Raw genomic sequence first — 27,171 nt, 5'->3', positions numbered from 1 at the left:
TGATATTCAAGGCTAAAGATTATTATAGCATAACGGCAGAAAAATGTAAGTATACTATTGTTGGTCGATTTCTGAAACCCCGACCCCAAATTGATAGAATTAGGTCAAGGTTTAAGGAGTAGATAACGCTGAAAGGATCTGCCAGAATTGGTGTCTATGAAAATTACAATGTCTTCATCGATTTATTTAATGAGGAAGATTGGAAAACGGTATGGTTTAAAAGGGTAATTGAAATTGATGGTCGGCAAATGTGGTCACAAAAATGGTCCTCTAATTTTAAGCCTGAGGAAGACCTTCCTGTTACCCCAGCATGGGTTCTACTGTCGGGATTGCCATTTCACATGCACACATGGCATTATGTTAAACAAATTCTTAGCTCTGTTGGAACCCCTTTGGTTCTAGATGCGGCAACTTATGAAAGAACTAGACCAAGTATGGCCAAGATTAGGGTGGAGGTTAATCTTCTTAAACCTCTGGCGAAAAGTGTATTCATAGGCCAAGAATATGAGGACTCACCACTAGATGGTTACACTCAAAAGTTGGAATATGAGGGCATACCTATGTATTGTAAGCATTGTAGAAAAACTAGGCACAACGTGATTGAATGCAGGGCCTTAGAGAAGAAGATTGCAACTAATGTCGAGGAGGTACAAGACAAAAACAAGGAGCAGCCAACTAAGAACAAAGTAGCAGATAAAGAAAAAGATCACAACAGTAATATAAAGAAAGATGCGACAGAAAATAGGAAGAATCGGGAATTATTAGAGGGAGAACAACTTCTGAACACAAAAACTCAAAGTCTCAATGCTGAAAAGATGAAACAGAGGACTGGCAGGCCTTTGTTACACCAGAATTTTGATGCAAAAACAAGAAGGAAGAATAAAAAGAATAATAAAGTAAAGAAAATTCCAAAAAAAAAAAGCAGTGTCAAATTCAAACCTGCTATCCGAGATAAGATCACTAAGAAGCACTATCAAGTTAAGCTCTCATCAGTTTCACAATAATTAACAGCCTCGATGATTGAAGGTAATCAGCCGGAGGATACTCTTAATCAAGATCGAGCAGCAAAAGGTGAGCCTACAGTTACTACTAATTAACATCATGAAACAGGAGAAATCAGAGTAAATGGTACAGGGAAGGAGAAAAAGAGCAATGATAAAGTAAGTAGTGATCAACCAAAATCGAAAGGAGACAATTGTAAAAATATTACAATCACAGAGGCTACAACTGAGGATGTCCAATCCATTAGCTTACCCTCGGAGATCAAAAACCAAAAAGCCATAAATGTTTGCGTTCATCTTTACTGGGAACACACGACAAATCAAAGCCAGATGCCAGAATCTTGCAACCAAGGACATATCAACCATGTTGAAGAAGAAGCTACTATGGAATCCAAAACTATGACTGATGGAGATAAAGTTACTTCTCAGAACTAAAATGAAGATGGAGCTTCTTACACTAGAGTAAGAAGCAGAAATAGAAAGAATGACATGAAAAATAGTAAATAAAAAGATCTTACAGAGACTGCTGAAAATTTCATAAGAAAGGGTGACTCTCGTGAATCTTCAATGGCCAGAGGAAGAAGCAGAAACAAAAAAGCTGGAAGACAAAACAAAGACAACACTTCTACTTCCTGTAAAGGAAGAGGAAACAAACATCACACCTCCCCCTCAACCCAATGATTAGTATAATCTTTTGGAATATAAGAGGGGTGAGGTCAAAGAAGGCTATTCACAGACTTAAACTTCTTATCAACATCAACAAAGTGGGTTTTGTGGCTATTTTCGAACCCTTTGTGGATATGAGTAAGATAGATGGATACAAAAGGTTCTTAGGATCTCAACACTGTCAGGCTAATGTCACTGGTAAGATCTGGTGCTTCTGGAACTACCTGGATCACACTAAGATATTGGCAAACAATGAACAACAAATTACTCTCAAAATGAAAGATAATGTTGCAAATTCAGGAACCTTTATCACAACAGTATATGCCAAATGTACTACTAGTGAAAGAAGAGATTTGTGGGATAGCAATCATATCATGAACAACACTATTGATGGCCCATGGTATATTGGTAGTGACTTCAACATTATCATGGATCCGGCTGAAAAACTAGGGGGTAATCCCCACATGGCATACAAAAGTTTAGATTTTATTAGCACTATGGAATCCTGTGGCTTAATAGACATTGGCTTCACTGGCCCAAGATACACTTGGTGTAATAACAGAAGACCTAGCAAAAGAAATTGGAAGAGACTGGAGAATAATGATCAATGATCAATGGGCTCAACTCTTTCAAAACAATATGGTGAAAAATTTGGTAAGGAATGATTATGATCATAGACCCCTACTACTTAAGTGTCAGAATGATCAACAACATCACATCAAATACTTCAAATTCCTCAGTTTCTGGACCACTCAACCAGGTTTTCTGGATATGGTTCAGGAGATATGGAACACAAATATTGAAGATAATGCTATATGGAGGCTTCAAAGTAAGCTGAAACTTCTTAGTAAGCACCGTAGTCAATGGTCGAAGGATAAAACTAGGGACATTCACGAACAAGTATGCTCCTGGGAAGCTAAAGTGCAAATCCTGGAAGAGATTGATATGCAAAACAACAATGAGCAAGGAAGGAAAGATCTAAACAGAGGTTATGCTGAATATACTAGGTGGTTGGGTATGAAAGAATCCTTGATGAAACAGAAAGCTAGAATTAATTGGTTCAAGGATGGTGACTGCAACACTAGCTATTTTCACAGTATCCTGAGAGACAGGAGAAGAAGACTTCAACTACATAGAATTAAGAATCACCGAGATAGATGGATACAAGCTGATGAAAAAATTGCTAAGGCTGCGTCAAGCACTTTAAAAGTTTCTTCAATCTAGACCAACAGCCTATTGTGAGCAATGATATCCTTAATTGCATCCCTAACCTTATTACAGAAGATGATAATAATATGCTTATTATGATGACTTTGGAAGAGGAAATCAAAGAGTCTGTCTTCAGTATGAGCATAGATAGCTCTGTTGGACCTGATGGCTTTAATAGAAAATTTTTTCAAGCTACGTGGGATATCATCAAGCACGACATCATTGAATTTGTCATGAATTTCGTTAAAGAGAAGGACCTCACTAAATTTTATTCCCACACCTGCACAACCCTCAAACCCAAGGTGGATTCTCCTTCCAGATTTGAAGAGCTTAGACCTATTAGTCTAAGCAATTACACTAGTAAGATCATCTCAAAACTCTTAACCAGAAGGTTGAATTCTCTTCTTTCTAAGCTAATCTCTGAAAATCAAAATGGTTTTGTCTGTGGAAGACTAATTACGGAAAATGCGATGCTCACTAAGGAGATCATTCATGATATCTCCAAACCTAACAGGGGAGGGAATATTGTTATGAAACTTGACATGGCTAAAGCCTATGATAGGCTTTCCTGGAGCTTCCTTATTGATGTCCTAAACAAATTTGGCTTATGCAAAGAATGGTCTGATATGATTTGGAGAATGGTATCGAATGTCTGGTACTCGATTATTATTAATAGAACAAGACATGACTTCTTTACTTCTTCACAGGGTCTCAAGCAAGGGGATCCTTTATCCCCCTCTCTCTTCATCCTTGCTGCAGAAGTATTGACTAGATCTCTTAACAGTCTCATTCATAAGGAGAACTTCACTAGCTTCTCTATGAACAAGAGAGGTCCTCAAATTAATCATCTAGTTTATGCTGATGACATTGTTATATTCTGTGGTGGTAACTCCAAAACTGTCAAGATGGTGATGAAAAAAATCAGAAAGTATGAAAAGGCATCGGGTCAACTTGTCAACAAGGATAAAGGCTTCTTTCTCACTGGCCCTAAAGCTAGTACTCATAGAATCAACAGATTGAAAGATTGCACATGATTTATGGACAAGAGATTCCCTTTCCCTTTTCTTGGTTGTCTAATTTACATTGGTAGAAAAAAGATATGCTTCTTTGATAACATGGTTACTAGAGTTGTTAAGAGATTGAATGGATGGCAAGGTAAAATGTTAACCTATGGTGGCAGATTGGTTCTCATCAAGAATGTTTTATAGTCTATGCCTACTTACATTCTTACTGCTTTAAATCCTCCCAAAGGAACTTTAAAACTTATTGAGAAATACATGTCTAGGTTCCTTTGGGGAACCACTGGGGAATAAAGAAATTATCACTGGAGACCCTAGAAAAACTTGTGCTTTCCTAAAGATAAAGGTGGCATTGGTATTAAAAGTCTTGAAGATATCTCTAATACTTTAACTATCAAGAGATGGTGGAGGTTTAGAAAAAAATCTTCATTATAGGCTGATTTCCTTAGAGCTAAATATTGTCCAAAAAGTCATCCTGTTAAAAAGAAATGGATCTTGGATAACTCACAAGCTTGGAAGTACTTGCTATTGGCTAGAGACAAATCTGAAGGCAACATCACTTGGCTTATTAACTTCGGTGACCGCAATTTTTGGTGGGACAACTGGACAATGACAGGCCCTCTGGCTTATAGCAATGCTAATATCGTTACCACCATTGGTAATAATACCAATGTTTGCGAGTTTATAAGCAATGGTGGTTGGGACATGAATAAGCTGCGCAACACTCTTACAAACCAAATGGTGGAAGGTATTAGCAACATCAACATTGGCCAACCAACTGATGCAGATGATGCTGTATGGAACATAACTGAAGATGGCCAATATTCTAATAAGTCTGTCTAGCATACCATTCGAAATCAGAGACCTACTAACATGTTTTTCAGTAAGCTTTGGCATAACTCTATCCCCTTTAAATTCTCAATTCTTACTTGGAGATTGTGTTTAGGTAAACTCCCCTTTGATGAAGTTCTGGCTAGATTTGACAACCAAATAACCTCCAGGTGTAGTTGCTGTCAGATGCCTAACAATTAGGGCTGTTCATGGTTTGACAAAAAACCGATCCAAATCGAAAACCGAACTAAACTGATTAAGTAAACCGATATTTTTTTTGATTTGGATTGGTTTTGATTTTAAATTTTAAAAATCGATAATATTTGGTTTGGTTTTGGTTCTATTATAAAAAACCGAAAAATAAATCGAACCAAACCGATAAATTATATATAAAATTTAATAACTATTTATATAAAGTATCATATCTTTTTGTAAATAATTTTAAATATTTTATGCATTTTAATTATTAATATAGATTTTGGTTTATACTACTTATATCTTAAAAGATTACCTAAGACCAAAGTAATAGGAATTGGCCAATTTATTTTTCTTAAGAGACTCAAATTCTCTAACCCTACGTATCTACTTTTGCCTAACAGAAGAGATACAAAAAAATCTAGACACTGCTTTGAGCATTGACTAGTTTGGAGCTTAAGCTAAGGACGATGATGGAAGCAACTGCGAAAGTGATCTTTATGAAGAAAAAAGTAGAAGTGAATATGATATTATGAATTCTCTCATTCCTTTTTTAGTTTAAATACATAATTTTTACTTTTAAGTGGACAAAGTTGTTTGTACTTTAGAACCTTTATTTTGGCTTGTTCTTTTGATTCTATCATGTACTGCAACTTAGTTCACCCGGTACCGTTTTCTAACTTATATTATTGCTACAATTTTAATACTCTGCTTTATATTATATGCTACAGTTTTAAATGTAAATAGTTAAAAGAACTACCACCGTAGGTATTTGAATTTATGCTCTAGTAGTACTTAAAATATTATTGTATAGTGTCGTTTTACTATTATCGACTTATCATTAGCTTATTAAGAAGCGAAAACCCGAACCAAACCGAACCAAACCAACAACAACCAAACCGATAGTTTGTATTTAATTTGGTTTGGTTTTGATTTTAAAATTTAAAAAACCCAATTAAATTGGTTTGGTTTTTGTTTTAATAAAAAACTGACCAAACCGAACCGTGAACACCCCTACTAACAATGATTCTATTCAACACACCTTTGTGCAGGGAGAAGCAGCTAGGCATATATGGAAATACATAGGTGCTCCTTTAGGAATCACTCACCACCAGTGGCCGATCAACAAAGTTATTAAGGAATGGTGGGATATTAATCCAAAACATACTATACACAAGCTTCTATTACAGATTGCTCCGGTGGTCATTTGCTGGGAACTTTGGAAAAGCTGGACGACATGTAAATATGGGGAGCAAAAAAAATTCTACAAAAGTATGATGGAATTTCAAACCATTTGGCACATTCAAGCAACCCTTCAAATTACCTATCCCACCTATAATTTAACAGGTACATGGCCCAACATTTGTAATATGATTGAAAGACTTCAACATACAGTGAATATCAAGCAAGTCACCTGAAATAAGCCTATAGAGGGGATGTTCAAACTCAATACAGATGAAAGTTTTATCAGAGAAAATGAAAATGTTGGCATTGGAGGTGTGGTCAGAGACAGTGATGGAGAATTCCTGATGGCATTTTCTTTCCCTGTTCAATGTAACAATAACAATCAAGCTGAAGCAATGGCGGCCAACTTTGACATTAAATAGTGCACTCAACATGGGCTAAGCAGGATTCATATTGAATTGGATTCTATGGTTATTGCCAATATGCTTATCAATAGGGGAACCAACAACCTTATATTAAAGAATATCATCATGGATACTACTCATGCTCTCAGAGACGCTACTGTACAGATTTCTCATTGCTTCAGAGAAGCAAATCAAGTGGCGAATTTTCTCGCTAAGTTAGCATCTTCTAGTGGAACTGGCACCTTATATTACTCTCTCCAACAGATGCCAAGAGAGGCTAACGGACTATTTCAACTAGATAGATGGCAACTTCCTTCAATGAGAAGAAGATATGATAAGTGTAATTTTTTTGTAAGCTGATTGTATAGTTCAGATTAGTGAAAGGAACTAGGCTTTCTTTTCTTTCATCGTAGAAGTAAGGTCCATATCCCCTCTATCTTGTACTCTTTTGTTTATATATAGACATGGTAGGGGTCTTGCCTAACCCCCCACACCAAAGGCTCCAGCCTGAAGGTGATGGCTTCAAAAAAAAAAAACATATATAGCTAATATTTGATACTCCCTCACTTTACTTTTAGTTTTCAAGTATTCCATAAATAAATTTTTATTTTTACTTGTCACGTTTCACAGAGAAAAATAATTTATTTTTTCTGTTTTGCTCTTAACATTATTTACTCATTTCAAATCATTTCCAAATTCATTAAGTCCTATACACCAATTAATATGTGTATCATGGTAAATTATTCACTTTATTTATTACTATTTCTTAATAAGTGTACAAAATCAATAGTAGAAAAGTAAAAGTGGACAGAGGGAGTAGTATTTGATTTCGCCTCTTTTTTTAAGCAACAAAAAAGACACCGAAAATCTCACACACACTAGCTTGTCGTCTGAATATCCTAATTATTTTTTCGTTTGTATTTCTTAAAAATAGCAAGCTCAATGACATGTCAGTCATAGCAGAGACAAAAAATTATCCATTTTCATTTATTTTAAGTTCTGGCGGGCCGAGTTACCCGAAATTATATTAGAAGAAGGTAACAAGTATCATGTAGAATCGTTAAGCTGCACTCAAACTGTCCCAAACCCATAATTTAAATAAAAAAAACAAATTTCATTAACATTATATTTAGTCTCAACAGAGACCAAAAAAAAAATCCCATTTTCTCAAGTCTTATTTTGGCAGATTATTCGATATCTATGTTAATGAAAGATATCATATACTAAGTAGAATAATAGAGGCACGACAATTGATTTGAACACTGCGATTTTATATCATACTCCCTTAGTTTTAATTTACTAGTTTTAATGTACGCGCGTTACGCGTGTACATATATCAATAGTTATATAATTTAAAAATAATAAACTATTATTAAATAATATAATTGAGTTACAAAATAAAATTTTAGAAGTGTACGTTCTTGAAAAATAAATAATGTTAATGACATATAGATAGATAAAGAAAAAAGTCTTGATTTTGAATACGAATTTCATAATCAATTTGGATACGAAAAATATTATCCATTATTGATTTTATCAAAATAATAAGTGACACAACTCTAGTTTGTTCAAAGCTCTATAAACTAACATCTAAACATTAGTAGAATTAATGAGATAATCTTAATTATTTTTCCTCGCCTAATAATTATACAAAGATTTTTAAATATACTTTTATATTAACTGTGATTAATGAACTATTATAGACATTCGATCTTTGAGCTTGTCACCTATCTCTTAATCAAACTTTTTAGAACAGATTATATGTCCGTATTTAAATATCTAGCCTTTGACAAAAATCTTATAGCCTTTTTTTTCTCTTACTATTAAATATCCCCTCAAGTATTTCTTCATATCAAAGTTCCAAAAGATATGTTCCTTAGCTTTTTCTTCTCCTTTTAAAAAAAAAAATACAAATTCTCTTTTGTGTTTTTGGTTATTAACTAATATTACAATAAATTTTAAATTGTTAGCGTTAATGATAGTAACATCTAAAAAGAGATTTATACATCGTATATATTTACAAAGAAAATGGCACATATCCTGAGAAGCTAAAATATCATTAAATTTAGATGGAGTGTCGACTGATATACCGATTTTAATAACAATTAATCCTTACTTATTTTTGTGTAAACTTTTTTATTTGAAGTATTCTTATTCATCATTATATCCAAACTCATTTGTATCATTTGAATTGTCAATAGTACTTTTGATTGGATTTATCATTCGAAACATGAGATAATATACCTTAACATTCCCATTCTTCAATTCAAAAAAATATTGTTAAAACAGGCTGCAACTTAGTTCATTTGTATTAATATTCATGATTATTATAGCAATATTTTTTTTTGTTAATTTTAAAGTTATAAATATTAAAAACTAACTAAATGACAAAATTATATTTAATGTGTATGATATAATATACATGTTATCCATCATTAATTATTTAACTTTTATATTAAAAATAATAAACCACCTTAAGACTTTGTGCGCGTGTGAAATATTCAAATTAACAATACTCAAGATGGTTCTAACAAAATCGAAAAAAAATGGAATTGACATGTTTGATAATTCTTACGTGGTTAGTACTACAAAATTTCTAACGTGTTAAAAACTTGGAAACATTTAAGGAAAATACTTACACAATTTAAATATGGAAAAAAGTTATATAACTCAAATTAAACTCAATTTTAGATTCCTAAATAATAAGAGTTTCTACCTAGTTCAAATAAGGAAGAATTTAATAAATAAAAATTAGTTGATTTTTAAAGTCCTAAATATTATGAATATAAGTAAATTACAATTACAAATTTGTCCAATTTGAAATCTATTTTTAAAGGGCAAAAAAGGCGAACAACATTTTGCTAAGGGTTTTCGTGCTTTTAATATAGTATAGATAGATATGAATCTATTTCTTTTAAGTTCGTGCAAAAAAAAAAAAAAATCCTTTTCTATATTTGAAAATAATTTACCTTTATGTAATGATTTATAGCCATACAAAATATATGTCCCTTATTTTACACCACAAGTTCAAAAATCTTCTATTTTTTCGTAAATTTCGTGGCCAATTAAATATGTTCACATAAATTGAAACTAAGGTAGTATAAAATAACAAACGCAATTACATTTTAGCTCCCATTGTACATTTCTATCTCTTTTGGAAGACCTCCACTATTTTTTTTTAAAATTCACTCCCAATTAAAGAAAATTTATAGTGTTTTTCACACTTTACTCCCGATGTGACTCGAACTCAGTACCTAGCCGTTTAGGTTGTGATTTACCAACTAAGCAAATATCATTTGTCAAGCAGCACGAAACCAGAGAAAACTCAATTGGCGAAAGTCAGCCAATCAGTCACACGTGGTGTTGGTCATCTTTGGGCCTAAAAAAGTAACAGCCTTTTATTAGGGATGTTAACTTTAAGCAAGAATGTTGTTGTCTTTTCTCTTTCAATTTTGTTCATGACTTAAAAACTTTTAGAAAAGAATGTCGTCTTTTCCTCTTTCAATTTTGGTCATAACTATTGAGTAATGAAGCAAAATGCACGTAGTCCCATAAAAAGTAGGGAAGCAAACTTACTGGGTGTTGAGCTGTGAGACACAATCAATAGGTGCACCCTTTTTCGGTCGTGCGAGTTGTGACCATATTTTCGGTATTCACTAGTCTAATTAATTTAGATTTCATAAGGATCATCAAACAGAGAAACTTTCTCTAGTTAAAATTTAGACCTTTATATTTCTGATTAAAGATAAAGAAATTATATTTATTTTTTTACTAATTTCAACATTTAAATTAGACAAATGAGAAGGAAAGGAAAAATAGCAAATACTAGACTGGTCATTTCAATATCTCACATTCTTTTTGGAATTGCTTTGACCTTCACCTTTCAGCCCTTTTGAGGTGACCTTATTCTCTTGTTAATGCTATCTCCTAAAGGCTAAGAAAGCCCACCAACTTACTTTTTATCTCCTTTTCCCTCACAGTCACAGCTACTGAAAAGATTTGTTTCCCCCGTGATTGGGTGATATGATCTTATTTACTGTGTTTGAATGATATGATTTAAAAGTACAGAGTAGGTTAAAATTTTAACACGAGTATTACCACTGGCTGTGCTTTTTGAGTAGGAGTTTAGCCTAGTTCTAAAAACTAGGCAAATATATGAAACAAAATTGCAAAATATCCATATTCCCACGTATAATCTACTAGAACCCTTGGGTAAATCAATTTATAAAGTCAGTCGTAGTGATATACTGCTAAACTTGTCTCATAGGTCAATTTGTATAAAGTCAGTTCCTGTACATACGTCATTACGTTTTACAATTTGTTTCATTTTTCTTGTGTCATATGGTAATTGGGCAACTTCATTAGAAAATCCTGGCACCTTTTAGCATGGTGCATCCCAAGTCTAAAATGTGACTTTCTTGAATTAAAAATGTTACCACCTATATTTACTTCTTTTAATGCAACAAAAAGCTCCCTCTTACAAAAGGAAAAAGTAGACCACTATAAAGGCAATACTTACTGCTTTCTAAATTATAAGTCACTAGTCGAACACTCACACCCGAGGAGATAAATCGGAATAAATTCTTATTATAAATTTTTATTTTGAATTTTTAAAAAGACTTCGGAAAGAAGAGACTCGGAGAAGGACATCTTTGTTATTTTAACATTTTATCCTAGGATTAGTAACATTTGGATTGTTATCCCACCCCAATGTGGGATAAAATAATACTACAATTACTGTATAACTAATCCCGAATTATTAATTCTGAATTTAAAAATGCAATCAAACACGGGATAAAATAATCAAGCATTTCATCCTATCCCACCGACCAAACGATCCATAAGTGACTAGTCGAAGTCCCACCATCGAGGAATACAATGGGCTGAATGGAATATTGTCACTTTTAATTAGATATCTCGCGTTTAAATTTGAGAATGAAAAAATTCTTGATTTGAAGCGCTTTCTTCAATAGGCCTTATACTCTGCAAATCTGGATTAGCCGAATCAATAAGTACCTGGATGGTAAAACAAAAAAGACTAGTCAAAGACTCAAAATAAGCCACATGTTTAAAGAACCACAAGTAATTGAATGCATGAGTGCATGCGCTCATAAATAAGCTCATGTTGCACCACACTTTGTAATAAAAAAATTTTGAAAGCCACAACACATGGTGCGCAATAGGAATATTATCAGATTGAACCAATTTGTCCTTTGGTCAAAATTAGATTTTTGATTCAATTTTTTAGGAAACTTGTGGTGACTAGTTGAGTAGTCTCAATCTTTTTGCAGGCATTCTTGTTGTTACCAATTAAATGTTTCTTGGATTTAGTCATAACCTGGTCTTCTATTCTTTTGTTTGGGCAGTTGTCAATTTCTGTTGGATATACATAGCTGCAATAAATGCTGTTTCAGTGAATTTTTCAAATGTGGGGTCTTTTGCAACATGCTCAGTTCGTTTTCAATTGTAAAAGGAATTTGCATGGTTCTTCTTCAAAAGCTGTTGTTGAGTTATATGAAAGTTAAAGCCTCAGAATACAATCACTCACCAGGTATTTCTATTCTAATTTTAAGAAAAGATCCTCAGTTGTCATCTTTTGATGCTATTAAATTTTTGAGCAATGAATAAACAGTTTTGCTTTTCACATTGACAATTAGCAGTTAGACAAATGGAGGAAGAAAAGCATAGTGAATTCTGCAAATCTTCATACCATTTTGACTTGGTGAGACTTTTATTTACTACTTACCTTTTTTCCTTTGTTCTAAGCAGAGTCTTGATTCTTTCCTTCAAATAATTTTATTACTATGTCAATAGGACACTGGGCTAGAGAAGAACTATGTAGAGCAGAAGAAAAGACAATTACCTGGCTGTGATTCTTCTAAGGATGAGACTAGTGTAAGAAGCTTGTTTACTGGATTTTTGTTTGAACTTCTTCTAAGGATGAGACTAGTATTTTAACTGAATGTTGTAAAGTGTTGAGACAAGGAAGAAAAATAAATATTTATTTGGGGTGTGCTTATTATGAGCTATGTTGCACAGACTCTTAAAAAGACACCGCATTCATGTCGGATCCTTTAAAAATGCACTACTTTTGGAAGATCCGACATACGCTAGGCGACATTCTCGGAGAGTCTGAGCAACATAGGTTACGAGAGAAGTAATTTCCAGAAAATATATTTCGGAAAATGACTTATTTTCTGGTATTTGGTTGGAGCGTGGAAAATATTAATGACTCCTTTTCTTGTTTAAGGAAAAGAAGATATTATCAAGCCTGGGAAATTGAACTTAACTGCTAAGAGGAATTTGTATACTTGCCTTTAATTGATCCATCTTTTGCTCAGTAATTTTTCTTTCTTCTTCTTACTTTTCAGCCTGCTCATGAGGATCTGATTAGAGAAATTTCACTTCTGGAGCTGGATATTATGTATTTGGAGAAATATCTTCTTTCAATGTATAGGAGAACATTTTCCAAGCGGTTAGAATCACTGTCTATGAAAGATGAAAGGAAGTTTTCAGAAGTGAAGGAGCAAAATGGCAAGTCAAAGGAAAATCAAATGACTAGTACTAGTCCTATTTTGCCAAATTTTAGTAATCCAATCAAAGAATGTGATGACACACAAAAACTGGTTGATTCTACCATTTTGAGATGCCACTCTTCCCTATCACATGCTGCTTTTTCCTTCAGAGCTTCACCTTCAGTTGCAGCTCTTGCTGAGGCGGTCGACTCATACCATTCTTTGCCTTTATCAATGCTTGAGGTAAGTAGTGATATAGAAAAAGAACCATGTTATAAATATTTGCAACAAGCTCTTGTAACTATAATCGTTTGACGCCCTCCTATTCGGAGCAAGAGAGGGAGGCGGCGTGGTCAGCTTATAAGCAATCCACAACCTCACGAGCTAACTTTTGAGGTTGAAGTTAGGCGAATCGGTGACAGAGTGGTATCAGACCCACCCTCGCCTCGTTCCAAGCTTGTGACCTAGTTGAGTCTGGCAGTCGGTCAGTAGTGAGGGAACTAGGATCCGGGTGGGTGAGAGTCTGACGCCCTCCCTCATTGGATAGGAGAGGGAGGCCTGGGCAGTCTATAAATGGTCTGCAACCCTTCACCTCATGAGTTGGCTTTTGGGTTGGAAGTTAGGCAGATCAGTGACAATAGTCTTGGCTGGAATCAGTCAGCCACATGTATTCAAGGGTGTCAACCGACCCTTTCGTCAGAAAATTACACTTTGTAGCTAGGTAATTTTTTTTTTAGGTATATACACTACATATTGACACCCTTGGCTTCTTCATGTGTTTACTTCTTTATATTTTGACTCCCTTAGTGAAAATCCTGGCCTCTCCAATGGCTGGAACGGGTGTATAAACCTGTTTAACCGAGGGGTCATTTTGAGTTAGAGGGAATTAAGATGGCACCTTTTCCTTCTTTAATTTTGGATCAACTACCTTGCTGCTAACCAGATTATTCATCTTAATTTTGATTTATTTCACTTACCACTCTGCACAGAATACATGAACTAAGTTTTGTTAATATGATCTGTAAAGTAATTAATAATGGAAATTTTATCATGTTGTAACCAGCATGCTCAGCCATCAACTTCTAATGGGAGTCTCACAGAGTATATTGTTACAAGTTGTTCTAATCATTATCATAAATCGCCAAGCCAGTTATCTGAAGAAATGATCAAGTGCATTTCAGCCATATATTGTCAGCTTGCTGTTCCACCATTCCTTGGCCATGATTTAAGTTCATCTCCCATCTCAGTCTCGTCATCAACACTGGAATCATTTCCTGAAGCTCAGACCGATATGCAAGGCCAGAAATGCAGAGAAAATTCGTCTTCTGATTCATTGACAAACTATCCGTTCCACATTGAAGAGTCGAAGAGATTTAACGGATGTTTTGTTAGAATGGTTGAGGTGCAAGGGCTGTGTCGAGATAGTCAGAGCTTAAATGGTACAGAGAACGCGCTAAAACAATTTAGGTAAGCCCAATCTTTCAATTTGTAGTTTGTATAATACCTCTTCACATATAAGCCACCAAATTTTTATAATCACCCTCTCTCTGTGTTGCGAGTTTAAGGATCAATCTAAGCAGTTTATGATATGATTTACAGAGCTTTCTTAAATAAAAATCGGATTATATACTCTAAGTTATCCGTTACACAAATCTTTACAAATTGTCTATTTAACGAGTTGGAAAGCATGCACCTGTGAACCAAAGCCTAAGTGCATCTACTTGACTACGGATGGTATTTTAATATTGATATCTTTTATAAAAAGCAGTACAAAATAAATTTCTGCTTTCGGGGTAACTTTTGATCTTTCAATTAGCTTGCAGAGTTGTATAACTTCTGCAATTCTGAGTAGTCTTAAACTTGCCAATGCAGGTATCTGGTCTCAAAGTTGGAAGAAGTTGACCCTAGGGAAATGAGACATGAAGAGAAACTAGCTTTTTGGGTTAATGTCCACAATTCACTAGTAATGCATGTAAGCTTTACTGTGTATTCCTGCTTTATATTAATATGTGAAAAATTATGAACTAACAATATATATGTTTCAGGCATTTCTGGTTCATGGGATTCCGAGAAGTAATCTCAAGAGAGCATCTCTACTTCTTAAGGTAAGAAGATTCTGTTCGCTTTACATGGAAAATAATTGTGTACTTCCAAAATGATGACAATTTGCATTCTAAGTGGTTCTTATAATTCAGTAAACTTTTCATGTTTTCAGGCTGCTTACAACATTGGAGGGAATACAGTAAGTGTGGACATAATTCAGAACTCTATACTACGATGGCAGTTGCCTCGTCCCGGTCAGGTGAATCCAGTTCTTGTTTCTGCACTTGAAAGCTGTCACTACATTTCCTCTTTGGTTTCACATATATTAAATAGATGATTTACTTGTTAGACTTGTCACTTGTGTATGGTTTCAATTGGGCTTATTGAAGTTAATTTTGCCTGTAGTGGCTTCAATCATTATTCTTTACGAAACAAAGATTTAAAGCTGGAGATGCACGAAGGAGATATGCAATAGAGCATCCAGATCCTCGCCTACGCTTTGCTCTCTGCTCAGGGAACCATTTTGATCCTGTGGTATGCACTGACGGAAACATTACTTGCAATATTATTACCTCAATTTTGCGAAATTCCAGTATAATATGCATACCAACTGTATTTTTCCTTTTTTGACTAAAACAAATGGTATCTTGATCGATAAGAATAACTGTTTTCTTGATTTATGCCTATATGTTTTGACTTGTTATTCCATTATATGTGTGCAGCTTCGTTTGTACACCTCGAAGAGAGTGTTCGAAGAACTAGAAGTGGCTAAAGACGAGTACATTCAGGTGAACATAAGGGTACACAAAGAACAGAAACTAGTCCTTCCAAAGAATGTGGAATCTTATATTAAAGAGGCGAATTTGTGCCCATCTGGTTTATTCGAAACAATAGAGCAAGCATTACCTTCTTATTTGAGGAAGAAAATTCAGCAGCCCGAGCAACGAAAGTTGTGGAAGAAAATTGATTGGATTCCTCACAACTTCACTTTCCGCTACCTTATTTCAAGTGAATTGGTTGAATGAGTTTCACAGTCTCGCGCCTTTCTGATTGTCGTCACTGTCAATGGTTATGAATGTCAGATGAATCACAATCAAAACCTGTTGAATAGCAGCTTTGAGAAAAAGTAACTTAAGATCTGGAATATATTAAAGGGGTTATTCAGATTGAGAAGTGGTTCAATTTTTCAGCTGCTTGTCTAACAAAGTGCTGCAGTTGTGATTCAACTGTCATTCCTAATGAGTGTACCCTCATTTTCCCAAGTGAGTTTGTAACAATATGGATGGTCAAAAACCACATTTATTCTCTTATTTTTTTTCTTTTACCTTTTTTGTGAGAGTTTCTTTGGTTATTGTAGTAGCTCTAAATAGATCAATGGCATGCAAAAAGCCAATAGGCATTATTAAGCAAGTATTCTCTAGTCTTGTAAATTATGAAGAACATTTTCTGGTTACATTTGTTTGCTAGCTTGGACCTGAGACTTATGTTGAATGACATTTTGAACTGCATAAAGCATGAAATCTGTTTCTCAGCACCATACTTTGGGAAAAACTTGAAATCTGTTTATCAGCACCAATCAAAATAAGTCAGTAGTTGATATTGATACAAAATATATATGTATATAAAAAAAGGGCAGCCCGGTGCACGAAGCATCTTGCGTTCACGCAGGGTCCGAAAAATGCCGCACTTCAAGCATCGGTAGTTGATTCCACGGCTCGAACCCGCGGAGACAACTTTACCGTTGCTCCAAAGCTCCCTTTCATATTGATACAAAATATAAATTGATAATATCATGTCTAGTTATGTTTAAAACACACCTAGTGCTTAAATTTCTCACTCACTGTTTGACCATATTATAGTTGTGCTGTATCCGGCTTTATATCTTTAATGTAGCTGTCAAATTTATCAATGAGATAGAGAGAAATTGATGAATTGATAGAGAGAAGAAGAGATGAAGAAGACTTGGAGATAAATCTAACTGATTCTCATTCCTTCTTCATGCTACAGTAGTGAGTTGTACCTCATATATATACATATCACCTAACTAACTCCACTAACTAATTAAGCTTTTCTTTTAACATAAATAACCACCTCATTAGCTAATTAACTAACTAATACACATCAGCTTGATATGCTCTCAACACTCCCCCTCAAGCTGATGCTTTGAATATATTCTCAACTCCAAGTTGATTCAACAAGATTTCATGCTGTGCTTTTCCAATGCTCTTAGTCAGCAAATCTGCCAGCTGATCCTTTGTTGAGAGATGATGAGTTGTAATTGCTCCTTGACTCAGTTTTTCTCTCACAAAGTGGCAATCGATGTCTATGTGTTTGGTTCGTTCATGAAATATAGGATTGGCTGCTATTTGGATAGCAACTTTGCTGTCACAGAACAAATCAACAGGCTGCTGCACTTCAATTCCAAGTTCCCTGAACAAACCTATTATCATGTAACTTCAGCTACACAAGATGCCATGCTTCTGAATTCAGCTTCAGCTGAACTTCTGGCCACAGTTTCTTATTTCTTTGACTTCCATGACACCAAGGCCTCTCCAAATTTTACAAGATAACCTGTGACAGATCTTCTGGTCTGCAGACAAGAGCCCCAATCAGAGTTACAGAATGCTTGTAGATGTTTAGTCTCTGTTGATGGTATTAGGAGTCCCAAACCTGGTGATGCTTTCAGGTATTTAACAATCCTTAGAGCAGCTTCCATGTGTGATTGTTTTGGAGCATGCATATACTAACTTAGCACTTGTACTCCAAATGAAATATCTGGCCTAGTCATAGTCAGATATAAGAGTCTCCCTACGAGCCCTTGATATTCTCCAGCATCATTCAGTATAGGATCTTCATGACCTGCACCTTTGTTGAATGTTCTATCATAATCAATTGAAGTAAGTTTTTGATTGCACTCCAAAGGAGTACCAAATGTCTTTGCTCCTCCTAGGCCAAGTTCAGAGATCAGCTCCAAAGAATACTTCCTTTGACACATATGCATTCCTCTGTTTGACCTGGCAAATTCAATGCCTAAGAAGAATTTTAGTTCCCCTAGGTCTTTCATCTTGAACCTTTTATGAAGGTCTTCCCTGATTTTAACTAACAAATCATTGTTGATTCCTGTAATGATCAAATCATCCACATATATTAGGATCACAACAATGTCACCTCCCAGTTTCTGTGTGAAAAGTGAGTAGTCAAAGTGGCTCTGAACGAAGCCAAGTTGCTGCAGAGCTTCAGTCAACTTGAGGTTCCACTGCCTTGGTACTTGTTTCAGACCATACAATGATTTTTGTAGTTTACAGACTTGTTTGGTCTCCCCCTGTCTAGCAAACCCATCTGGAATAGTCATATAGACATCCTTTAACAGATCTCCTTGCAAGAAGGCATTGTGAACATCCATTTGATAGATGAACCAATGTCTTGAAGCTGCCACAGCCACCACTGATCTGACAGTAACCATTTTAGCTACTGGTTAAAAGGTTTCTTTGTAGTCCAATCCTGCTTTTTGGCTATAACCCTTAGCCACCAATCGTGCCTTATACCTCTCCACTTCTCCTGATGATTTATATTTGACCTTGAACACCCATTTTGCATCCAATGGGAGTCTTTCCCTTAGGAAAGTCCACAATGCTTCAGGTGTTGTTGTCCTCTAGTGCTGCAATCTCCAATTTCATGGTTTCAATACACTTTGGATCTGTAGCTGCTTCTCTGTAACTAGCAGGCTCCATAATAGATGAATAGGTGTTTAAGGCAGCCTTATAGGATGGGGTCAGATGTTCATAACAGACATAGGATGATAAAGGATAGACACAGTTGGAATTTTTGGTAGTGACAAAACCCTACATCCACAAAGGTTGTTTGACAGTTCTAGAAGATTTTTCAAGTGTTTCAGGTTGTTGTGGCTCAGTGATAGGTAGTGAACTGATAATAGATTCATCAGTTATTGTGCTATTAAGCAGAACTGGGTATAGAGAGTGATCCATAGTTGTGGAAGGGATTGAAGATGAAGGGTTTTCTGTGACTAAGTCTTCTTAAATAGGTGGAGGAATTGTTATGATGCTAGGTGTGGTGTTTGGAAGAATTCTCGGTGGGTCAGGTGCAGGTTCTAGCACTGGAAACATAGGTAGAGTAGAGGGAGTGAAGTGCCTGAAAGGAAATAAGTCTTCTCTGAATACTACATTTCTACTGACAAAGAATGATCTAGCATGTAGATCATAGAGTTTGTACCCCTTTTGAGTGGAGGAGTATCCTATTAATGCAACAGGAATGGCTCTAGGTGACATTTTATTAGTGATATTAGGATTTGATGCATAGGCAAGGCAACCAAAAGTTCTTAAATGGCCAAGGCTAGGAGGATGTGAATGCAACATTTCAAAAGAGGATTTATGTTGTAAGATGACAGAGGGTAACCTATTGAGTAGATAGACAGATGTAGCAACACATTCTCCCCAGAACTTCAAAGGCACAACTCCTTGAAACCTTAAGGACCTGGCTACATTCAGAATTGATCTGTGCTTCCTCTCTACTACACCATTCTGCTGAGGTGTATAGACACAAGAGCTATGGTGTACATTACCATTTTCCTTAATCAACTCATCAAACTGAGAGTTAAAGAATTCATAACCATTGTCTGTTCTTAAGATCTGAACATTAGAATTGAATATATTCTTTACTAAAGCTAGAAACTGCTTCACAATAACGAAAGTTTTAGCTTTATTATTCAACAAGAATATCCAAGTGTACTTGGAGAAGTCATCCACCAATGTTAGAAAATATCTCTTACCATCATGTGTAGGTACTCTATAAGGATCCCATACATCACCATGTACTAACTGAAAAGGTTTATTTGAACTAGTAGTGCTGATAGGAAATGAGAGTTTTGACTGTTTTCCAAGTGGACATACAGTGCAATGATAATTTTTGTCTAGTTTAAACTGTTTCAAGGACTCTATTTTTATGAGAATATCTAAAGGAGCATGCCCTAGTCTATTATTCCATACAGATAGTGTCACATTAGCAGACACATAATAGCAAACTTCTCTATTGTCAGACTCTTGTAGTTGTACTTGTGCAGGTGGTTGAACTTGTGTAGGAGTTGGCTTCAGATAGTACAACCCATAATCTTCTCTACTAATCCCCCTTACCTGCCCACTGAAGAGGTCCCAGAAGAGGCAAAAATCAGGGAAAAATGCCACACAACACTTCAGTTCCTTTGTCAACTTTGACACAGACAAAAGATTAAACTTGAAGTCAGGAATGTGCAGCACATTTTGTAAATCCTGATCTCTGAATATACTAGATGTCCCTGTATTTGATATTGACACCACATTACTAGTTGGTAGATGCACCTTTCCACCTTTTAGACTAGACTCCTTATCCAATTTATTCAACAAACTAGAATTTGCTACCATGTGATTAGTAGCTCCAGTATCAATTATCCACCTATCATCAATTATACTGGATATGAATGCAAATATACCTGCTGCTGCTGGTTGAGCAGAGCTTGTTGTTTCTTCATTCCCTTTACTAAGTATCTGTAAAATTTGTTGGTGCTGTTCTGGGGTAAAGCATGGTGCTGAGAGAGGTGGTGCTGCTAGATGAGGTTGGCCCCTTCACCATGGTTTCCTCCACTATTGTTACCTGCAAAATTAGCTGCTGAAAACAGATCCTGACAGCCAATAGTAGGAATCAGTGATCAAGTATTAGTATTAGAACCACCATTATTTCCTGCAAAGTTAGCTGTAGGAAATGAGCTTCCCTTCTTCATGTGCTTGAAATCAGCAGGATAACCATTCAGTTTAAAGCAGTTCTCTCTAGTATGACCTTTGTAGTTCCAGTAGTCACAGATGAGGATAAAATTTTTCTTAGGTTTGTGCTGGAATCCACCTCTAGTAGACACAAAAGCAGTAATATCAGGATTCTCTATAGGTATACCTGTATGTGCAATTGCCCTCTGGCTTTCCCTTTCCATCATCATAGAGTAAGCCTTGTTAACAGAGGAAGCTGGTATCATCATGAGCAACTGACTTCTAGCTTGCTCATCAGACTCATTTAGCCCCATAAGGAACTGCAGAAGCTTCACCTTTTCTATGAACACAATAAATTCACACGATTTCTCATAGTCACACCTAGGGACTGGATCTAGGCTATCAAACTCAGCCCACAACAGTCGCAATTTTGAGAAATAAGAAGAGATTGAGCTAGTACCTTGATTAATTGTAACAATGTTCTTATGAATCTGAAAAATTCTAGAGAGATCAACCTTGTCAAACCTCTCTTTTAGGTCATTCCACACAGCACTTGCATTTGAGGAGTAAGCAATTCCACTGAACAATTCAGGCGATACATAGTTCTTTATCCATGATAGCACTATGGCGTTACACCTCTCCCATAGATCTACTAGATTTGGACCATAATTTCCTCGCTTACAAGTACCGTCTATAAACTCTAACTTATTTCGCCCTAAAATGGCAATTCTCATTGTTCGACTCCATACCGAGTAATTTTCCTGACCTCGGAGTTGTAGTGAGATCAAAATTGCTCAAGAATTATCATTTGAATTTAGAAACAAAGGATGATTGTGACTTAGCTTCTCAGGAACCTCGTTGTCAATTTCCGCCATTGATGAGCTTCACTAGTAGAAATAGAGCTTGAGAAATTGAGCTCGAACTAATCAAACGCATGACTGAGCGATTTAGATTCGAGCAGTAGTCTCTGATACCATGCCAAATTTATCAATGAGCTAGAGAGAAATTGATGAATTGATAGAGAGAAGAAGAGATGAAGAAGACTTGGAGAGAAATCTAACTGATTCTCATTTCTTCTGCATGCTACAGTAGTGAGTTGTACCTCATATATATACATATAACCTAACTAACTCCACTAACTAACTAAGCTTTCCTTTTAACATAAATAACTACTTCATTAGCTAATTAACTAACTAATACACATCAGCTTGCTATGCTCTCAACAGTAGCAATTTAGCAGTTGTAAGTTGAATATCGCAAGTGTACACGAGTGTTTTATTCATTAAAAGAGAACAACATGGACAAGCCCCTTGAAATACCCCGCTTTCAGATTATTGAGGCCTACTTTGTTAGGATCGAAATAATCAGGTGTCATGCGGAAGAGAGCAAAGCAAACCTTGAACGACGATAAATTAGACAACAAAAGAGAAATATACCAAAAGAGACACAAACATTTAACGTGATTCGGTCAATTGACCTACGTCCACGACGGAGATGAGTAATCCACTATATAAAAAGAGAGTACAAAATCTCGAGAGAACAACCTCACGAAGAGGCAAACACAAGTGACACACTAAAACTTGTCCCGTAAAATTCTTCCCCTAAACACGACTCTCAAATCTTATATGGCTACATTGTGGATGTTACTGAATGAGAAAGAAGGATCCTCAATTTAAAAAGGACTAGCCAAACATGGAAGAATTATAATATTTTTCTACAAAAAGGAAAACCCAATTATGGTAAATATATTGTCCTTTCCTTCAAGAAATAGGAAAACCAAATATGGTAAGAAAATTAGGACAACTCCTAACATACTTGTGAAAGGTTAAAAATTTATCCGCATCAGGTATTTATATTAAAATCACCAAAGTGTCAAGCGACGTCTGCTCTAGCCTCTAGTGGTTGGAGCTAGCACATTTACCATCAACTTATATTTTAGAGATTCGAGTCACGGTAAGTGAGGGCATTGTTGACACTCCCGGCTAGGTGGGGGTTAAAAAAAGTAACTTGAGTTCTGTTTATGAAACAAAATTGCGGTAAAGTCAATTTATAAAGTCAGTCTTACTGTCGGATGTATTTTTTGCAGTACCCGCATAAGTGTTGGGATTTTAAGCTTGTGTATCTTAAAGAGGGTGAATGAGAAATGCAGGAAAAATGAAATATTTGAGTTTCCCTTGGCAAAGGGACATTGTCCCATATCGGAGGAAGAAAAGGCGTTTGATGGGTATATATATAATTGCTCTTCTTCTAGCTCTTAAAGAGTTAAGAAAAAGGCAAGCCTCACGCCGTCGTCGTCGTCGCTCGCTCGGCTCTGTTTCGGCTTCGGCTTCGGATTTGGATTTGGATTTGGATTTGGATTTGATCAAAGATTGCTGTTCACCGGCGTTTTGGTACCAATACTCCGGTGAGTTAAATCGTTCTATCCTGGGAGGATATATTCCAGCACCTCAGGTACTTGAGGGGAATAATTTCCTTAAGGACACACTGTGTATTCAGTGGGCTCGATTTATTCCTATACTGTTTTTGTTTTTCAGAATCTATTTCGTTAAACAAGTATTACTAACTTTCCGTTTTTTTTCCCAGAAAATTTTATTATTTATTACAGCAATACAGAAATATAACATTCTTAAGAAATTTTTTTTTTATATTCTGTATTTTGTTTGTGGAGATTAAAACCTGTGTGGTTTTCTACTCCTTCTGAATTTTACTATTCTGATTTGAAGATATAAAAAACTTCATCAGAGTATTGAAATTCATAAAACGATTTGAAGAACATAAAAACTTCATCGTTTTTCTGTGAAATAGTTTATAAAAACTTCGGTTTTATTTATTCTACATATTGTTTTTTTGTTAATAACAATATTGTTTACTGTTCTGATTTTGCCATTAATTGAACTCTTCTTTTGTTTACAGTGAGAAATGGCAATTGATAACGGAAATTCTTCTGCGACTATTGCGGTAACGACGATGGCCTCGTCAAGCCGGACTTCTGTTCCACCGGCAGAGAAACCTGGGAAATTTTTCGAAGCCAACTTCAAAGGATGGCAGTAAAGGGTATTCTTCTAGCTTACCACACTTGGTATGCAGAAATTCACTAGTGAAGAACCTCCAGTGCCTGCTGCGGATATGCTGGACAACGAGAAATTCATGATTGTTGAGGCGTGGAAGCAGGCAGATTTTCTTTGCAAAGGCTATATCTTAAGCGCTTTAGAGGATGACTTGTACAATGTGTACAGTGCGATGAATACTTCAAAAGAATTATGGGACACACTTGAGAAGAAGTACAAGACTGAAGATGCATGCTTGAAGAAGTTCGTGGTTGCCAAATTTCTAGACTATAAAATGATAGACAGTAAAACTGTTGGAACCCAAGTTCAGGAGCTTCAACTTATTTTTCATGACCTTATTGCTGAAGGTATGGTCGTGAATGAAGCATTTCAAGTGGCTGCAATGATTGAAAAATTGCCTCCTTCGTGGAGAGATTTCAAAAACTATCTTAAGCACAAGCGCAAAAAAATAAAGTTGGAAGATCTTGTGATTCGTCTCAAGATTGAAGAAGACAACAAAACAGCCGAGAAGAAGTCTCGTGAAAATTCAACGATCATGGGAGCTAATATCGTTGAGGAGACTGCTCCAAAAAGTAAGAAGAGAAAGAGGTCTTCTGGACAGACTAAAGAGCAGAACAAAAAAAAAATTCAAGGGCAGCTGCTACAATTGTGAAAAAACCGGTCACAAAGCCCCTGATTATCGTCTCCCGAAAAAGTATAAGAAGAAGGGACATGCCAACATAGTGGAGAAGAATGATGACATTGATGATCTGTGTGCAATGCTTTCGGAATGCAACCTAGTTGGAAATCCGAAGGAGTGGTGGATTGACTCTGGAGCCACTCGACATGTTTGTGCTGTCAAGGAAGCATTTGCGACTTACTCTACTGCTGGTCCCGAAGAAGAGCTTTCCATGGGAAATACTGCAACAACCAAGATTGAAGGTTATGGGAAGATATTCCTGAAGATGACTTTCGGCAAAGTGTTAACGCTCAACAACGTTCTTCATGTTCCTACTATTAGGAAGAATTTAGTTTCTACTTCTTTGCTTGTTAAGAATGGATTCAAATGTGTATTTGTTTCTGATAAAGTTGTTGTAAGCAAGAATGAAATGTATGTTAGAAAGGGCTACCTCACAGAGGGCCTCTTCAAACTAAATGTAATGGTTGTTGACAGTATGAATAAAATTGCAGCTTCTTCTTATTTATTAGAGTCAAATGATTTATGGCATATTCGTTTAGGACATGTCAATTATAAAACCTTGCGGAAGTTAATTAATTTAAAAGTGTTGCCTAAATTCGAGTATAATAAATTAAAATGTCAAATATGTGTTGAGTCTAAGTTTGTAAAACATCCTTATAAGTCTATTAAAAGGAATTCAAATCCTTTAGACTTAATTCATACTGATATTTGTGATATGAAGTCGACACTATCTCGAGGTGGAAAAAAGTATTTTATTACTTTTATTGACGACTGCACTCGATATTGTTATGTTTATTTGCTTAATAGTAAGGATGAAGCAATTGAAGTATTTAAGCAATACAAGAATGAAGTGGAGAATCAACTGAATAAAAAGATCAAAATGATTAGAAGTGATAGGGGTGGAGAATATGAATTTCCATTTGCAGAAATATGTTCGGAATATGGAATTATCCATCAAACTACTGCACCTTACACACCTCAATCCAATGGAATTGCGAAAAGGAAAAATCAGACATTAAAGGAAATATTGAATTCTTTATTAATAAGTTCCGGATTACCGCAGAGTTTATGGGGCGAAGTTATCCTTACAGCTAACCGAATACTCAACAGAGTACCCCACAGCAAAACGCAATCTATTCCATATGAAAAATGGAAAGGAAGAAAACCCAACTTGAAATATTTCAAAGTGTGAGGGTGTCTAGCAAAGGTACAAGTTCCTTTACCTAAAAGGGTTAAAATCGGACCAAAAACTATTGATTGCGTTTTCATTGGATATGCTACAAACAATAAAGCATGTCGGTTTTTGGTTCATAAATCCGATAATCCCGAAATTTACGTTAATACGGTAATAGAATCAGATAATGCTGAATTCTTTGAAAGAATCTATCCGTATAAAACTGAATGTGAGTCGTTAAGTGAAAGACCTAAACAACCTCGGGATGAACCAAAGGAAAATACTCCAAGTATAGAAGATCCAAGGCGTAGCAAACGTCAAAGAACATCTACTTCCTTTGGACCAGATTTTGTGACATTCTTGCTTGAAAATGAGCCTCAACCTTTTAAAGCAGCTATGTCATCTTCTGATTCAGCGTTTTGGAAAGAGGCAGTCAATAGTGAGATTCAATCAATTTTTGATAACCATACATGGGAATTGGTAGATCTTCCTCCAGGAAATAAGCCTTTAGGTTCGAAATGGATCTTTAAACGGAAAGTGAAAACTGATGGCACTATTGACAAATATAAGGCAAGACTTGTTGTCAAAGGTTATAGACAAAAAGAAAACCTTGATTACTTTGACACTTACTCGCCAGTAATGAGGATAACATCTATTAGGGTGTTAGTGGCACTAGCGGCCGTGTATGGTCTTGAAATTCATCAAATGGATGTTAAAACAGCTTTCTTAAATGGAGAATTAGAGGAAGAGATTTACATGGAACAACCTGAGGGTTTTGTGGTAACTGGTAAAGAAAAGAAAGTGTGCAAACTTGTTAAGTCACTTTATGGACTTAAACAAGCACCCAAACAATGGCATGCCAAATTTGACCAAACAATATTGGCAAGTGGGTTTAAAATTAACGAGTGCGACAAATGTGTTTACATTAAAAATACTCCAGGTCATGAAGTCATTGTTTGTTTATATGTTGATGACATGTTGATAATGAGCAAAAATATGGCAGATATAAATGCTACTAAGCGCATGTTGGCTAGCAAATTCGATATGAAAGACTTAGGAGTTGCTGATGTGATCTTAGGAATCAGAATTCACAAGACTCTACAAGGTCTAGCATTATCACAGTCTCACTACATTGAAAAGGTACTTGACAAGTTCAAGTATTTGGATTTCAAAATTGCCAAGACTCCAATTGACGTGAGTTATGCACTTCAAAAGAATAAAAGTGAAAGTGACTCACAACTGGATTATGCAAGAGTATTGGGAAGTTTGATGTATATCATGAATTGTACACGACCAGATATAACATGTGCTATTAGTAAACTGAGTTGGTTTACAAGTAATCCCAATCACATACATTGGATGGTAATGAAACGAGTTTTGGGGTATCTCAAACATACCCAAAATTACGCTTTGCATTATAACAAATATCCCT

General features: G+C 35.6%; 3 protein-coding genes across 10 annotated transcripts in view; all 3 read left to right on the top strand.

Annotated features, from left to right (window-relative positions):
• Positions 1-248: 248 nt before the first annotated feature.
• On the top strand, positions 249-1,004 carry LOC138906875 (uncharacterized). The gene has a single exon (XM_070196564.1). It carries the CDS (start codon positions 249-251, stop codon positions 1,002-1,004), a length of 756 nt encoding a protein of 251 aa, XP_070052665.1.
• A 797-nt stretch (positions 1,005-1,801) lies between these two features.
• LOC138906872 (uncharacterized) lies at positions 1,802-2,891 on the top strand. Its single transcript, XM_070196563.1, has 2 exons — positions 1,802-2,120; positions 2,209-2,891. The coding sequence occupies exons 1-2, from the start codon at positions 1,802-1,804 to the stop codon at positions 2,889-2,891; spliced, it is 1,002 nt and encodes a 333-aa protein (XP_070052664.1).
• Positions 2,892-11,641: 8,750 nt separating this feature from the next.
• LOC104099679 (uncharacterized) overlaps positions 11,642-27,171 on the top strand; it is a 29,251-nt gene continuing 13,721 nt past the window's right edge. Inside the window, exons 1-11 of one of the 8 annotated variants that reach the window (XM_070185426.1) lie at positions 11,642-11,775; positions 11,877-12,061; positions 12,171-12,232; positions 12,325-12,405; positions 12,882-13,268; positions 14,089-14,492; positions 14,898-14,997; positions 15,071-15,130; positions 15,241-15,327; positions 15,474-15,602; positions 15,791-16,580. In XM_070185426.1, coding sequence (XP_070041527.1) covers positions 11,956-12,061; positions 12,171-12,232; positions 12,325-12,405; positions 12,882-13,268; positions 14,089-14,492; positions 14,898-14,997; positions 15,071-15,130; positions 15,241-15,327; positions 15,474-15,602; positions 15,791-16,093 — 1,719 coding nt within the window. In that variant the 5' untranslated portion in view covers positions 11,642-11,775; positions 11,877-11,955 and the 3' untranslated portion in view covers positions 16,094-16,580. The other 7 variants (XM_070185430.1, XM_070185411.1, XM_070185438.1 and 4 more) reach the window with 7 other exon arrangements.

Source organism: Nicotiana tomentosiformis, chromosome 1 (assembly GCF_000390325.3).
Source record: "Nicotiana tomentosiformis chromosome 1, ASM39032v3, whole genome shotgun sequence".
In the NCBI taxonomy this organism is placed as follows: domain Eukaryota; kingdom Viridiplantae; phylum Streptophyta; class Magnoliopsida; order Solanales; family Solanaceae; genus Nicotiana; species Nicotiana tomentosiformis.
This window is presented reverse-complemented; position numbering and strand designations above follow the sequence as displayed.